Source organism: Pinus tabuliformis, chromosome 8 (genome assembly GCF_031772625.1).
Source record: "Pinus tabuliformis cultivar Carrire ecotype Pingquan chromosome 8, CPIR1, whole genome shotgun sequence".
Classification (NCBI taxonomy): Eukaryota; Viridiplantae; Streptophyta; class Pinopsida; order Pinales; family Pinaceae; genus Pinus; species Pinus tabuliformis.
The window spans coordinates 186,033,433-186,048,269 of NC_142294.1; the positions used below are offsets into that span (position 1 = coordinate 186,033,433).

The 14,837-nt window shown below is 36.8% G+C and overlaps 1 protein-coding gene across 3 annotated transcripts in view; it reads right to left on the minus strand.

Annotated features, from left to right (window-relative positions):
- NUA (nuclear pore anchor) overlaps nt 1-14,837 on the minus strand; it is a 340,816-nt gene that overhangs the window by 130,272 nt on the left and 195,707 nt on the right. For all 3 annotated transcript variants that reach the window (XM_089371934.1, XM_089371933.1, XM_089371932.1), the window contains exons 28-33: nt 6,332-6,379; nt 5,763-5,846; nt 5,423-5,497; nt 5,124-5,308; nt 4,928-5,030; nt 1,431-1,547 (exon numbers count right to left, since the gene is read on the minus strand). In XM_089371934.1, coding sequence (XP_089228060.1) covers nt 1,431-1,547; nt 4,928-5,030; nt 5,124-5,308; nt 5,423-5,497; nt 5,763-5,846; nt 6,332-6,379 — 612 coding nt within the window. The remainder of the gene's footprint in view (nt 1-1,430; nt 1,548-4,927; nt 5,031-5,123; nt 5,309-5,422; nt 5,498-5,762; nt 5,847-6,331; nt 6,380-14,837) is intronic.

Sequence of the window (14,837 nt, forward strand, 5' to 3'; positions counted from 1 at the left end):
ATATGGGAGATAGTATGATAGGCGCAGCATGCTCTATTTTGAATCCATCTAGAGTTGGAACATGTGGCTTGATGCACATTCCCACATCAGCAAATCAGTCGCTATAATACTGAGTGGTCTCACACAGGGAGAAGCTACAGAGAAACTCGAGGTCTCACTATCGTGATATCTGATGCACTCTAGAACTTTTTTTGTCATTTGTTGCTTCAATCTAATGGATCAACAAGGGAGTTTGAGATAATTAGTCTAATCATCCCAAGATAATGCATGGCATGCAGGGGCTAAGAGCGGTAGCTAAAAATATCCCTAATGAAGAGGGATAAGCATCTCTAATCCTGGAACAAGAAAGTAGAGAGGGAACCTTCAAAGTCCCTATAGAGGCAATGATAGCATCCTCTAATCTCATAGTACGGAGGACACCAAAAAATGAATCCATCCTTGGTCTCCAACTTCACAAGGACAACGATTTAGGTTTGTTATAATACCATGATAATTAACAAAACAACAATGGAGAGAGTAATGCAATATATGAGATGGTGTTCATTACTGAAAAGGATAATATATACACCATTCAATGATAGCCAACATAACTTCCACAACTACACGAGTATGTCTTAACCTTTAATGGTCTAATTACCGTATAAACTTGTGCACTTAACTGGCCTACTTTACTTCAACTTCTGCCTAGGACTAAATGTTAAAATTTTACAACTTTAACAATGATCATTATATCCTATGATTTTGATGTCTACCAGAACATAGTCTGAGATAAAATTTGACAACAAAGATATTATGCTAGAAATGGCAAATATGAACCCCGGCATACAACACTTCTGTTGTTGCTAGCAAAAGAAACACTTTTGGAATGTAAAAATTAACCAAACAGTGAATATAAGCAACAAAAATTATCTAAGTAATAAATGAATCTACAAAAGGAATCAAAACTGTATACATACTGTAAATAAATAACCAAATAATGAATATTAACCACAAAAATTAAATTAGAAATAAATGAATCTACAAAGGGACAAACTGCATACCAGTAAATTAATGGTCAAATTTACAAATAAAGTAAAAATATTACAGTTACGCAATCTTCAATCCTTCTACCAAATACAACATCAAATCACTACATGCAAATGTTATCGCACTTAGAATCACCAAGACTCAATTAGACTGGGACTCTACAAAACTCAATGACTTGGAAGACTTGGGAAAGACAGATATAAAATAAAAACAAAAATAAAAATAAAAACTCAGCAAACAGCAAGGGCGAGATTTAGTTGAGTCTGGGGAGTCTTGGCAAGTTCAGTGCTGAAGACAAGATACAACTCACTAGAGCACTACAAAGGTAAATTATTAAAAGACAATAATTAGACACTCATTTGCCAAAGGTGGCTGCATTTAAGAAATTAGGCATTTAAACTTACATATTCATCTTTCACTGTCTCCGCAACTTTACGCAAACTCAATACCTCCTCTTGTAATGTTGCCAATGATTTAGAGGTTTTACCCAATTCTTGAATTGTTTCTCCCTGCAGAATGACCTATATACAGAAGGGAACATTTAACATGCATAAACAAATATTAGCAAAGAAACAGTAAATCACTTTAAATAAATTACATCACAACAGAACTTCAAAATATGGCATATGTAGTCTAAATCAAAATTCTCGGTTGATTATATTGTTCCTGAGTAACAATTTCAAAGTCCTCACATGCTTATGTTGCTTTCAAAACTATGACTATTGATAGTGCTGATAACAATTTTAGCAATTTAAATAACAAAATATGAACAACTCCGGATAAATAGGAGAAAGAAAAGCACACATGCCTACACTCAACATAGGCACACACAATTTCAATTAGGTTTATCTTGGGTGGTTAGAAGGAATGATTGAGATCCTGCCCAGTCACGCTCAATTCCAGCAAGTGACATGATGAGCTTTGATATAATGGCTTCAAGCCTTGTTGTTGAGAATGAATAGTCCCTCAAGGACCAGAACTTGTATAATCCTCATAGGGAATATAAAGATATTTTCCATGTTAAAATAAAAATTATATATATAGGCACACCGTGGAAAAATTTAGAAAAAAAAAAAAAATCTATACACACACACAAAAATAGCAATAAAGATTCTACTATAAGCAAGAGAAAATTAGCACATAATCTTTAGCGTAAGTGAACATAGTCAAGCAAATTGAGGGAAAGCTAAAGGAAAAATCTCGTTTATCTTGATCTTTGGAAAATAAGAACAAGATCTTGCAATTAGGGTAAATTCATCAATGCAAGAATTTATTTTGATTCAATATTAGAAATCCTCATATACGATTATGGAATCAAGTTATCAACCAATGGTGAGCACCTATTTAAATGTAACAAACATAAATATGTAGTAATAACAATATTAATAAGAGTATAATATTGATAAAATTATTAAATACACAGGATGCCTTTGAAACCCCTTTTTAGTGTGATTTCAGTCATATTTTCAGCCTGTTTCAGCAATATTTCTCTCTGCCAGTTGACTGCAAATGGAAAACAGTGCTACAGGAATCTATCTTTATATCTTTGTTTTTTTAGTACTTGCAAAGTTTTTCCTGAGTTTCTCCATATTTACTCCCAATCCAACTCAAACTCTTCGCTCTTTAACCTCAACAAATTTAACAGATTCCAATTCTAACTCTGATCAACTTTCTACCTTCTCCACTATTTTCTGGTGTGTTTTGTTGTGAAACCACATAAAAATATAACAAAATTTTGGGTGTACAAATATAAGATGCTGGTGAAACCACATACAAATATAACAAAAATTTAGGGTATGCAAATCCTGGCATCAAAAAAACAGAAAATTAATTCATCAATGATAGAATTTATTTTAATTATTATGAATATGAATCTTCATACATGATTATGAAATCAACCAACGATGAACATCTATTTAAATGTAACAATCATAAACATGTAGTAATAACAATATTAATAAGAGTATAATAAGATTAATCATTAAATCCCAAGGATGCCTTCGAAATCCCTTTTTAGTGTGATTTCAGTCATATTTTCAGCCTATTTCAGCAATATTTCTTTGTCACTTGACTGCAAGTGGCAAACAGAGCTACATGAATCTCTCTGTATATCTTTATTTTATAATATTTTCCAAGTTTCCCCCGAGTTTCTCCCAGTTTATTCCCAATCCAACTTAAACGCTTCATACTTTAGCCTCCCCAAATTTAGCAGATTCCAGTCTATAGCTCTGAACAACTTTCTACCTTCTTTCCTGTTAACTGGTTTGTTTTGTTGTGCCATGTGAGACATTCATAGCCAACATGCAAATAGATATAAACTCCCTCAAGCTGAATGTTAAAACTAGCCACAGCCCAATGTATTAGTCATCTGATCACTGGTTGATTTCATTGCCTGTAACAGCAAATTTCCCCTTCATTGGATGACTGTTTAAATGGCACTGGCACCCAGAGCCATTGTATGTGTTACCAAGTGGTTAGTTTCAGCATTTAGAAGACTGGCGCTTGTTATCCAGTACAGAGATATTATATATAGATACATACCAGTGGTTTAAGGCTGAATGAGGAGGTTTCTTTTAGTTCTAACTTCTAAGGCATTATGCATCTCATTAGTTGCTTGTTTTCTGAAAGGAAAAATTTATAGCAGTTTGGGTGCTGGAATTGTTTGGTCGATCTGAAACCATAAGATATAGCCATACTTATCCACACGTGGTGTAATAATCAATTGGTTTTGAGATAGACTGGTTTGCTCCTTGTGGGCATTGGTCTGAGCACCACAAGCAGGTAAACCAAGAAGTCTGAAAACAGAGTATTCAATCTGGCTAAAAAGCAGTGGTTGAAGAGGTATTATCTCTGCCTATTTGTAGCTGCAGAGACAACTGAATTTTGTTTCTACACAAGATCCATGTTGGTGAAACCTGTTGGTTATAGGTCCCTCATTTATGGATACAACCAGGTAAAGTGTATCTCACATAAATGGTACTAAAACAGTATGGACCCTACACCTCTCATCTGTTTCTGAGACTTAACAACTTCGGCTCTACCTGTTCTGACCAAGTGATCAATCCACAATCCCGCCTCCCATTATGCACTCGGAATCTCAAGAACACCAAAAGAATAGGCAGCTCTATATCTGAAAAAAAAAACTGGCACGAGAGGACATACAAAATCTGGCTTGAAAGAAAAGAGTCGAACTAGATTATGGAAAGGAAAAAAAAAAAAAAAAAATCAAAGAAGCAATAGTGGGAAGAAGTAACTACAAATATTCGAGAAATCTTCAGTCCCTTTGAGGGCACTGAATTTGACTCAACATTGACACCTACGTTTGCATCTGTTTCATACATGAAGCATGATATTTTGTGATAATTGTAGCAGGCAGAAGAATACCCAGGTATCTATTATGAACGCAACTGTATTCTATGTTTCTTAAATCCTCAAGGACAGGACCGTGGGAGAACAGAGATAAATTCTGTATCTACGATCCACAACAATCCTCTGATGTCATGTTCCTTGTCTTCTTCTCCTTCAGGCAAGGAAAGCAACCAGTAATAAAGAAACAGTAGACGTCGATCTCTGCAATGCTCCTACAAAATCTCTATGCAAGATTATCCAACATTTAACACTAAGTACAAGAATTTCAACAATATCACAAAGATGGTTTATCATGGTGCTGAAGTATCAGATTTCTTGAAAGCTGTTCTACTTCTAAACCATTAAAGATAATAGTTTGTACAAGTAACTACAAACTCCTTGAAATCTCCATTGATTGGCAAATAATCAGCGTCTCAGATAGCCTAAGCTTTATCACAATTTAAATAACCATGCATGTTCTTTTTTAAACAATAAATATGCATGACACATTAAAATATTACACAATAGAAGCTTATATTTAAATTTTATATACCTGCCTCTCATAGTTGCTTTGAGCAGTGCGCCAGTTCTGGTGTTCCTTTTCCAAATCTGCTTTCAAGGCAGTAATGCAAATTTGGGCCTCCTCTAATTGTCCTCTACATAACATACGTAAAATATCAAATAACTTATTGATAAAAATCAAAGCAACATAGAAATCTCAGAGAAAGCAGAGCTTTAATATTACATACGTTTTCAAGTGGTTGTCATCTGATATAGCTGTCATTTCTTTAGAAAGATTGATAAGCACTCTTTCTTTCTCTTCCATTGCTGATGCAGCTGCCACTTCCTTCTCAGTTACTTCAACTTCTAAGTCTGATGTCCTTTTCTTTAAGGCAGAGACTTCACTCTCCAATGATTGCTTAAGTTTGCCCGCCTGTGTAAAAGATAATTCCTTAACATTTGCATTGCTCAAAAAACTAAAAAAAGATTGAAATAGTATAACTACCTAGCCATGTCCACAATGGTAGCTTTTAATCTAGAAGTCTACCTCAGTCTTGAAGTGCTCATGAGCACTTTCTATTTGCCGCAATGCATCCTCATTCGCCTGTGCTATGCACTTATACTGGTAAAAAAAAGCATCAATTAGGATGTCTGCTTAATAATGCAAGTAGACAATTGATAATTATACCATTACTGACAAGTTACATGTGCATGAATCATTAGTCAATGAGATACGAATATATTAAAATTTAAAATACAATAAAAGTAGACAATTGATAGCTATACCATAACTGAAAAGTTACATATGCATGAATCATAAGTCAAGGAGATACAAATATATTAAAGTACAGTAGATGTTTTTGGCTCTTCCATAAATAGTAACTCACTTGTTCTGTGTGCTGGATGGAAGCTTGTAGGTCTTCCTTGAGGTGTTCTATTACTTCTCTTGCCTTTTGTAATTCCATGATAACCTAGAACATTTGTTTTTTAGTTTGAAAGAAAAGACAAATAACTATCATAAAGCAATAATAAACAATGCATATATATCTTGCATATAATGTGTTTTTACTGGAAAAATATGCATTCACTCAAAATTCTTTGGTGATCTTTCAATCATTAAAATGATTAAACAGAAAAACTAAGGAATTATGTTAATGTTCACTATTGGCCTGAAGACATCTACAGTATATTAACTGTTTAAGGATATTAATTTTTAGCATAAGTAGCATAACACATGAGATACAGCTCTATTCAGTATGTGTTTCTCTTTAACAATGTCCCAATGGGAACAGCTCAACCAACTGCAGCCAAAAATGGTACATTATAAATTCAAGAAAAAATATTTTTCACCAAGAAATAACATTAAATTTTGTTATATGCTTGTCCACATTAGAGCAAAAAAGGAAATTGTAACTGAGGAAAACAATATCAGATCAAGGATATAGAATAATAATACCTCCTCTTCAGCCACTGGTGAACTGGTATCCATAACTTTCCAAGATGCCTACATCATTAATTCATGATTTAGTTCCATAGCCTTCTAAAAGAACATTAATGTAAAATATAACCTGGTTTATGATTTCTCCAACCATTATGTTAAGAAACAAAAATAATGTACCAACATACGACCTCCCAAGTCCCAACACAATTATCAACTATATCATCATTAACTATAAGTTATAATCTATGTTGCAGGAAATGTCTAGTTTGACCATGTACCTGCACCCAAAATTCCTTGAAATGCCAAAAGAGGTAGGGCACACCTTGAAAGTGCTATCAGCTGTATGGTATGACTTTGCCAAATCTAGAACGCCATACAGTATGGCATACGGCAGGTGGAATTTCTAAGGTGTTTTGGCCATTTCCAGTGACATTTGGGGCACTTTCTTGGAAGTTTCCAGGTTGACCTAAATGCCCAAAATGGGTTTGGGACACATACGAATACATCGCCTGTCTGTGCCAACAATCCTTTAAGACAAAACAAAGATAGAGAACTAAGATTCAAGAAGTTTGTCAACTTGCAATTGATGGTAATATTAAATTCTTGAAGTAAAAGTTGTCATTCTCTACTTTAAAGAGAATGAAATTTCACTTGGAGATATGTTGAAATTGGCAACTAGGGCCAAACTCTATGTGGGTCATCTTATTAATGACAGCTGATATTTTTCATGGATCCCTCTCATCGAGAGGTGTAGGATTGATCTAAATGCCGTCCAATTCCGACAAGTATTCATGGACATATGAATTTATTTGTGTTATGAGACAATTCGTGAAGGTCGGCCAGCAACCAAATAAACCCCACATGTGCTCAACATTTTAGTATAAATAGAGGTGCCTTGAATGTCATTTGGACACGCTCACTTGGGATCTCTTCCTCTCTACTTGTCTTTGGCTTTTGGTAGGAGGAGAGATCCTAAGGAATAACGCTGCCCTAATGAAGAAGCCCTAACGCAGTTAATCAAAGAAGGCTCTACACAGTCATAGGAGGAGACACCTCTACACAGTCAAGAAAGGTTCTATACGCTGTCTTAATGGAGATAAGATGCCTTATCCGCAGTCCAACCTAGGAGATCAAGTTGTTGTTCAAGTGTGCCCTAATCAGCTGTCAAGGAAGGGCTAATGCTACCCTATACACAGTCCTAATGGGAGGTAGATTGTGCCTTACCTTAGCCGCAGTAAGGAAGAATCTTAGCCACAGACAAGGGAGAGAATTGACCGCAGTTAAAGGAGATCTCTAGCAGCGCTAAGGAGGAGATATATCCAAAGTCTTAAAGGTGCCCTAGACACAGTCTAATGAGGCCTAACAAACAGCAAGTAAAGGCCCTAATCTGCAGTCCAATCAAGGATACCTAGCCGCTGTTTTATCTACAATATGCAGCCCTAATCAACAGCACAAGGCCTATGTGCTGTAGGTGACAGCATGGAAATATATGTACTGTAGGTGACAGCATGTTAAATAAAACGGTTACAAGGCATGAGTTAAGGATTGGGAATTCACTGTCATAAAGAAGAAGCAGGGCATTGTAGAAGTCTGCTCTCTAGGCCGAGTTTGCTGGGCAGTAGGCCTAGTTTAGGACTGCAAGATCAGAACCTTACTCTGAGTTCTGGATGGATAGTTTATGTGGGAAACTATCTTCAGTATCACTGTGTTGTATGTTATCTAGTGAACACATGACAGTGACATCTTCAGCCTGATGTATGGCATTTCAGATATATATACACGGTGTAGTAAATGGAGGAGTCAGGACAGTCTTGTGGAAGGCAGAGACAGCCTTCCCTTAGAGGACAATTGCAGACAAATCTGGGCAGACATTGTGATTGTTAATTGACTGCACTTTAGGTTTGTTGAAGGAGTCTAGCTGCTCTGCTAGAGGCTGTAAGCCATAGCAAGCAGCTAAAACTGGTCAGTGTAAATGATTGCAGCATATTGGATGCAGTAATGGATGCAGCATGATGAGTGCAGCATTGGGTGCAGATCAGTGATGAGAGCAGCTCAGTGATTGGGAGCAGCACAGTGACAAGTGAAACAGTATGAAGTGTACAGCATGGTCATTAGGTCCAGCACTGTGATGATGGGTGCAACATGGTGCAGCACGGTGAGGTGCAACATGATGATGAGATGTAGCACGATGATAGGTGAAGGAGTCACCTTGGAGAATCAATTGAAGCAGTTTGTCTTCAACTGATCTCATGTATCATCTTCTTAGAGATGATCTATGCTCTTATCTAGATAAGTCAAAGTGTTGACTTTTGTTGTAAATGTACTATCTCTCTCTCTCTGCTGAACTATTGAATAACATATAAAAAGAATTGATCAAGGGTATCCCCACATTGGGGTTTGTCCTTGGCTAGCGCCACATCTTGTGTCCTCTTGTCTTGGCTTGTCTTCTACGATTTATGTTTATGTTCTATCTGTAGTTTACTTTAATGCTAATGTGATTGCTAATCTGGAAAAGATATTGAGCTAACTGTGAAAATTGAAATAAATTGCTCTAAGCATAGAACATACCTAAACTTAACAAATTTCATATCCCATTCAGAATTCACCAAACTTAACAGTTTTCTAGATTTTAGAATTGGCAGGATTGTAGTGTTTCCACTAGATCCTATCTTTTATGACGGTATAGGATTAGCATTAGGAAACAATACCAAGCTACAGGATTTTGCATCATCTATCTTGTATAAGGGTATAGGATTTAGCTTTAGGCAAGATCACCAAGCTACAGGATTTTGCATCATCTAACATCTATGGGAATTATCTAGACTCTAAACATGGGTCTCCTTCTAAACTATCATTTGCGTATCATTCTTATTTTTTTGCTCATTTTATTGCAAGATAACTTATTATTTATAATATATAAAAACCATATATCTGTAGTTTTTATATATCATGTTTTCTCTCCCAAGTACTCATTTTGGGCGGTCACATTTCCAGTGTTTCCCCCTTTCGAAACTTGTACATGTTTCCACATTTCATGCAACTTAGATTATGGGAAAATGTTGATTTAGGATAGGATCGGATGTGCTCTAGCCACAAAAATTGGTGGAGAGGCTAAAGCACATGAGATCTCCAAGACCCAGAAATGGTTTGGGCAGAATCTAACCGGTTTGGGAGATATTAAAATAATTAATATTTTTAATGGAGTTCCTAAGTCTAAACTTAGGAAAAATAAAATATTAATGGGTATTAATATAAAACTAAGTTAGAATGGTCCAAAAGTCATGGATCAAGCCAAATCTAATCTTAGCCGTTGATTAGAGATTTAATCTCGGTCGCTGATGGACCAACGAGAAAAGTATAAGAAGAGGCTTGAGGGTCAGTTGGAGAACACACCAAGAGAGATCAAGAATTCGATTTCCTAGCGCAAGGTTTGCTGAGGAAATCGAGTGAGTGATCTGAATTGCAGCTGAGGGGCAGTGAATACATAGCAGAGAGGCAGATTTAGTACCAGGAGGATCGGCGCAGAGCCGGGAGAGGGACGCAGAGCCAATTAGAGGCCACGAAGAGGCAGCTAGGAGCTGCGCAGAGCCAGAGAGGGCCAGTGCGTGAGACACAGAGGGTTCGGGAACAGACGCAGAGCCCAAAGAGGCTGACGTTGGGCCAAAGAGGCAACGCTCAGAGCATTTCATTGAACACACTGAGAGCTGAAGAGCTAGATAGGGTGACACAATCCCTATTAGAGTGACGCAGAGCAGCAGACGTTGCATTGTTGTTGTGGGATTGTTCATCTAGTGTTTTAGCCTGAATATCTGTCTATGATTGAGAGGTATTACTGCTGAGGGCATTCTCTGTTGGATGAGCCATTTCTGGCACCCAGGTTGTATTCTGAAACTGCATATTAATACAACCCTCTGAATAGATGCACCAGTTTTCCCACATTAGTTTTTTCCAAGGACATTAGTCCATAAACAACAGTGTCACTTGTGTGCTTGTTTACTTTCAGACTTCAGTTGATGATATGTATGTGTTGATACTGTACTTGTATTTATTTTCAGTATTTACATGGTAAATAACTTGTTAAGTAATTGAACAATTAGGGAGAAATAAATCAGATAGTACAGCAAGAATTTCTGACGGATTAGACTTAGAAATTCCAACAGAAAAACATGTGAGGAAAACCACACAAGATAGTGGACAATGAGTGCAAACCAGAAGATATTAAATGAAAGATAAGCATGACAAATACATCAATATGATGATTGTGGATACACACAAGGGAAATTATTTCCTGTACAACCCATTTAGTAACTAATCATAACCTAATCTATAACTTAACATTAATTGTAAAATGTCAATTAAGTCATTTTATTTCTACCCAAATTACAACTTACTTTATCATATGAAAATTATAATATGATAACTCTAAAACAGTTTCCCTTAATGGCCATATGAAGAATGCATGTTTGTCCAAGAATACAAACTTGTCTGAACCAAATATGTCAAAAATGTCTACAATGACTCAATTGCACTGCTAAAAGCGCATTTTAAAGGTGTAATGAACCAAACTGATGCTTCAAGAGAATCAAAAAACAATATCAAAGAAGCAGAAATAGCTTGAACATGTCATCTCCAATAAAAACAAAGAAATTTTTCGCTTAAGAAACCATAGTCAAAAATTACTTGCGAAGGTAAAAAAACCCAAGGCTATGAAGCAACAATTACAACAAGCAAATGAAGGTCCCAAGAAGAGATTCAACGAGAATATATCTGAAAAAGAAAAAGAAAATTTGCATGTAAAAGACCTTAATCAAGTCTACTAGAATAAATCAGAGATTTAAAAGATGAAAAGCTTGGATGTCATGACTCATAACCCTGAAAATAAGGTCAATCAATCAGAAACTGAAGAACTCTTACATGTTAGAATCATAATCAAAGTCTACTTACTCAAATTTAAAAACTTAAAAACGATAAAAAAACCCATTGAAAAAAAAAACTTGGCATGAAAGAAATGATGAAGTCTTCAGACATAACAGTCAAAGTTGAAGAAAAACGAACAAATACCCATCCAATCAATATCACAACACAAGAAGATGATAAATCAGTTGAAGTAAAAACTTATTCAGATATTGCAGTTCAAATGATGACGAATTCAACGAGGATCTAGCGTTTAACCAAACAACTTCAGTACATGAAGGAAATCAGATACTTCAAGTAAATCAAGAAATCGCCACAAACAAGATAAGAGGAAATCAAATCACAAGAACTCCTTATCGGCACCCAAATCACAAAAGCAGACATCTCAAACACTCTGCAAATCCATATCACTCAAACCAAAAAAAAAGTCACTTTTATTACCAAAGAATATCAATATCACCATAATCTAGTCTTCTAGAGATCTGAATCAGTTTTCTGAAAATGTGTTAACTGACCACGAAACAAGACAAGCTCTGCCACCTGTTTAATCTCTGTCTAACATTTTGTAATTTGATCCTTATTTTGTTTATCTTCTGCCTTAGAATCTGGGGTTGTTAAGTTGTCTCTGAAAATGTGGAGTTGTTAAAGCTGGCTCCTCAAAATATGTTATCTTCCCTTCAGTCTTGGTCAGCTTTACTACCTGTTCTCCAGCTGTTTTCAATATCACAATGCCAATAGTTACCAGTGTCTCTTCAGCAAATCTTACTTGGTGACTACACTATCTTCAAAATGAAGGGTCACAAGTGCCATGAAAAATGCCCTGGAGAACAAATCTCGAGAGAAATATTGAGAACACTGCTTCTAGATACCAACAGCATCCTATCACCATATGGTTAATAGAATTATCAAATCCTGAAAAGCTACAACAGAATGCTTAAGTCCATTGAACAGTATAGATCTTCAATGTCAGAGAAGCCTTTCTGAATCGCAAATTGATTTTGGAATAGAAGTGGTTGGCCAGCAAATGGGATGTTTATGAGCCACTTAGCAATTGATACCACACTGTTGTTGTCAAGTCCTCTGATCCTGGTTGTGAAGGGGTCTATACGAACCCATAACAAAGAGAAAATAGATGCCAGAAGAAATGACCAACTGGAATACATACAACTCTGCAAAATCACTGCCTCCATCAGAAGCTTTTGAGGTTACAGTAAATTTTGTGTCAACACCAGCAAGGACCTTCAGTAATCCTTGAATGACTGCAAATAGATGAGCAGACACACATCCAATCACCCAGAACTGCTCATTTGTCCATCATTCATCAATGCCAACCCCACTCCATCGCATTTTTAGTATGCCAGTAGCAAAAGCCAAAAATGGATAAAAATAATGAAATGAACCATAAACTTGCAAGATTGCTAATCTCGGGAATGATGAACTTCCCATTAATGGATTGATCTTTATCACCATTGCTGACCTGTGTTGTGCTCCTTTTGCACTTTTCCAGCCTCAATCTCTTCCTGAAACCGGTCAGCTATAGAAGAGTTCTTGGCAAAGATGAGAAGCCCAGAGACTAATCTATCTAGGCGATGTATTGGGAACAAACGAGAAAGCCCATAACTCACGTCCACCACAAAGTAGTGATTCTTGTTCACTTTCAGAAATATTTTGCAAAAATGAAAGGGAGAAAACCTGATTAAATCCAGCTCGGAATGTTTCCATTTGAGGCATGACTCCTGTACTGAAATGAACTTGACAGATCTGCTGATATCAATGTATCTTTTGCATGAACCCCTTCTTCAAAAATAACTTGGGAAAAGTATCAGGAAGGTTTTTAAAAGAACTTCTGCTCTGTAAATCAGGGACCAAAACATGAGGGTTTTTCTATGCTAAAGCACCAGCCAAAAAGCTTGATATGTTTTTCACTTGAAGAAAAGATATGAGCATTTCAACAGTGCTAACATATACCAACTTGCTAATGATGGCAATAGACTTGTGTCGAATAGAAGTGTTCACGCTTGGGCCATAAACCTGGACTAGCACAGAAAAAGATCCAATCTAAATTGCAGCCAAAACTCTGGTTGATCACGCAACAGCTTTTCACAAGTAGATATTTATTTCATAGATTCATTTAAATCTTCACCAGTATTATTATCAGGCACAGGCACATGATTCTTTTCAGGACATTTAGAAAAATTACAATTGGGAGGAGAAATTGTCCCTTCAGGTTATTGTTGTAACCCATAGATGTATGTACTTGTATTGGCCTCTGGTGTAGCACAGCATTGCAAGTCTTCTCTTTCTTGTTTGACTGCAGCAAGACGACGGCCTTGATGATCCTTGCTTTTCCTGACCAGTTTCTTCAATTTCAGGTATCTTCTGCATTTCTTCACCACAAATTCGTCTAACAGACTCCTCTGACAAAACTTCCCAGCAGGAAAAGGTATCTATCACCATTTTCAACACTCACAATCCTTGCAGTCACAGTAAAGCCCCAATAAAAGTTCTCCTGCGCTGTCACTTGAAAATTGGAGAAGAATTGCAGGGGGTTGCTGCTGGTAATCAGTTTTGTAGAAGGGGCATCCCGCAATTCTCTGCAGAATGCCACCTTGACAAGGTGGTTTTGGGAAAACAAGAAATCGCAGACCCCCCCCTCCTAGCTGTTAAATCTTGGATGACCTGGGGGGGGCCTCAATTGAATATGAACCATTGATCTTACCCTTCCAATGTGATCTTGACACTTGTCAAAGCGTTGTGCACAAACTTTGTTCCTCATGTAAATTCTTGGTCTCAGCACTTCATGCATTGGTTTGATTTGGAGTTTGGCTCTGTTTCGGCTTCACCTTCTTTTTTGGTATTCAATTATATTTCCCACAACAAGAAAGTGAAATTATATGCCTTCGTTTATAAGGCTGGGTGCATCTTACCCTTGTTGATGCGTAGTGCACCCTTTTGGCTCCTCCCTTGGTGTGGTGCTCGTATATTGACTTTGACATCGTGATTTACGTAGAGTGCTAGCTTGTGATGCTCGATGAACTTGGTAGATGGTGAACATAGAGATCGGGTAATAAGCCCAATATTTTTGCATAAAAGTAATATTTTAAATTAATGATTTTATAAAAAATATAAAATTATATCTTTTATAAAATTTAATTTGTTTAAAAATTAAAATAAAACCGATAATCTGGCCAGGAAATCGGTTGACATATTTAAAAAAAAATTGTAACATTTCTTGGACAAGAAAAAATTACAACATCGGCAATGGGCTGTAAGGCGTGGGCAGACCAGAAGCAGGTTGGGCAGAGGTTTCCAGAGCATGTGCAGAGCTCGACAGGAGTTGCAATAGTTGGGCAATGGCTATGATGGATTTGTGGCAATAGGAACAGCAACCAAGAGTCCTGAACAAGAAGCTTTAGGAGTATGGGCAGTTGTAGGAGCTACAGCAACTAGGACACAACCAATCCAAGACCCTGTCAGGCAGCAACCATAAACTAGTCAGGCTATAGACAGACCCATCACAGATGGAGAGGCAGCGTCCGATACAGGTGGTCCAGCACAGTAGAGACAGCACGGAGGATTGTGTCGCAAGTGAGGTGTTGTGTTCGGC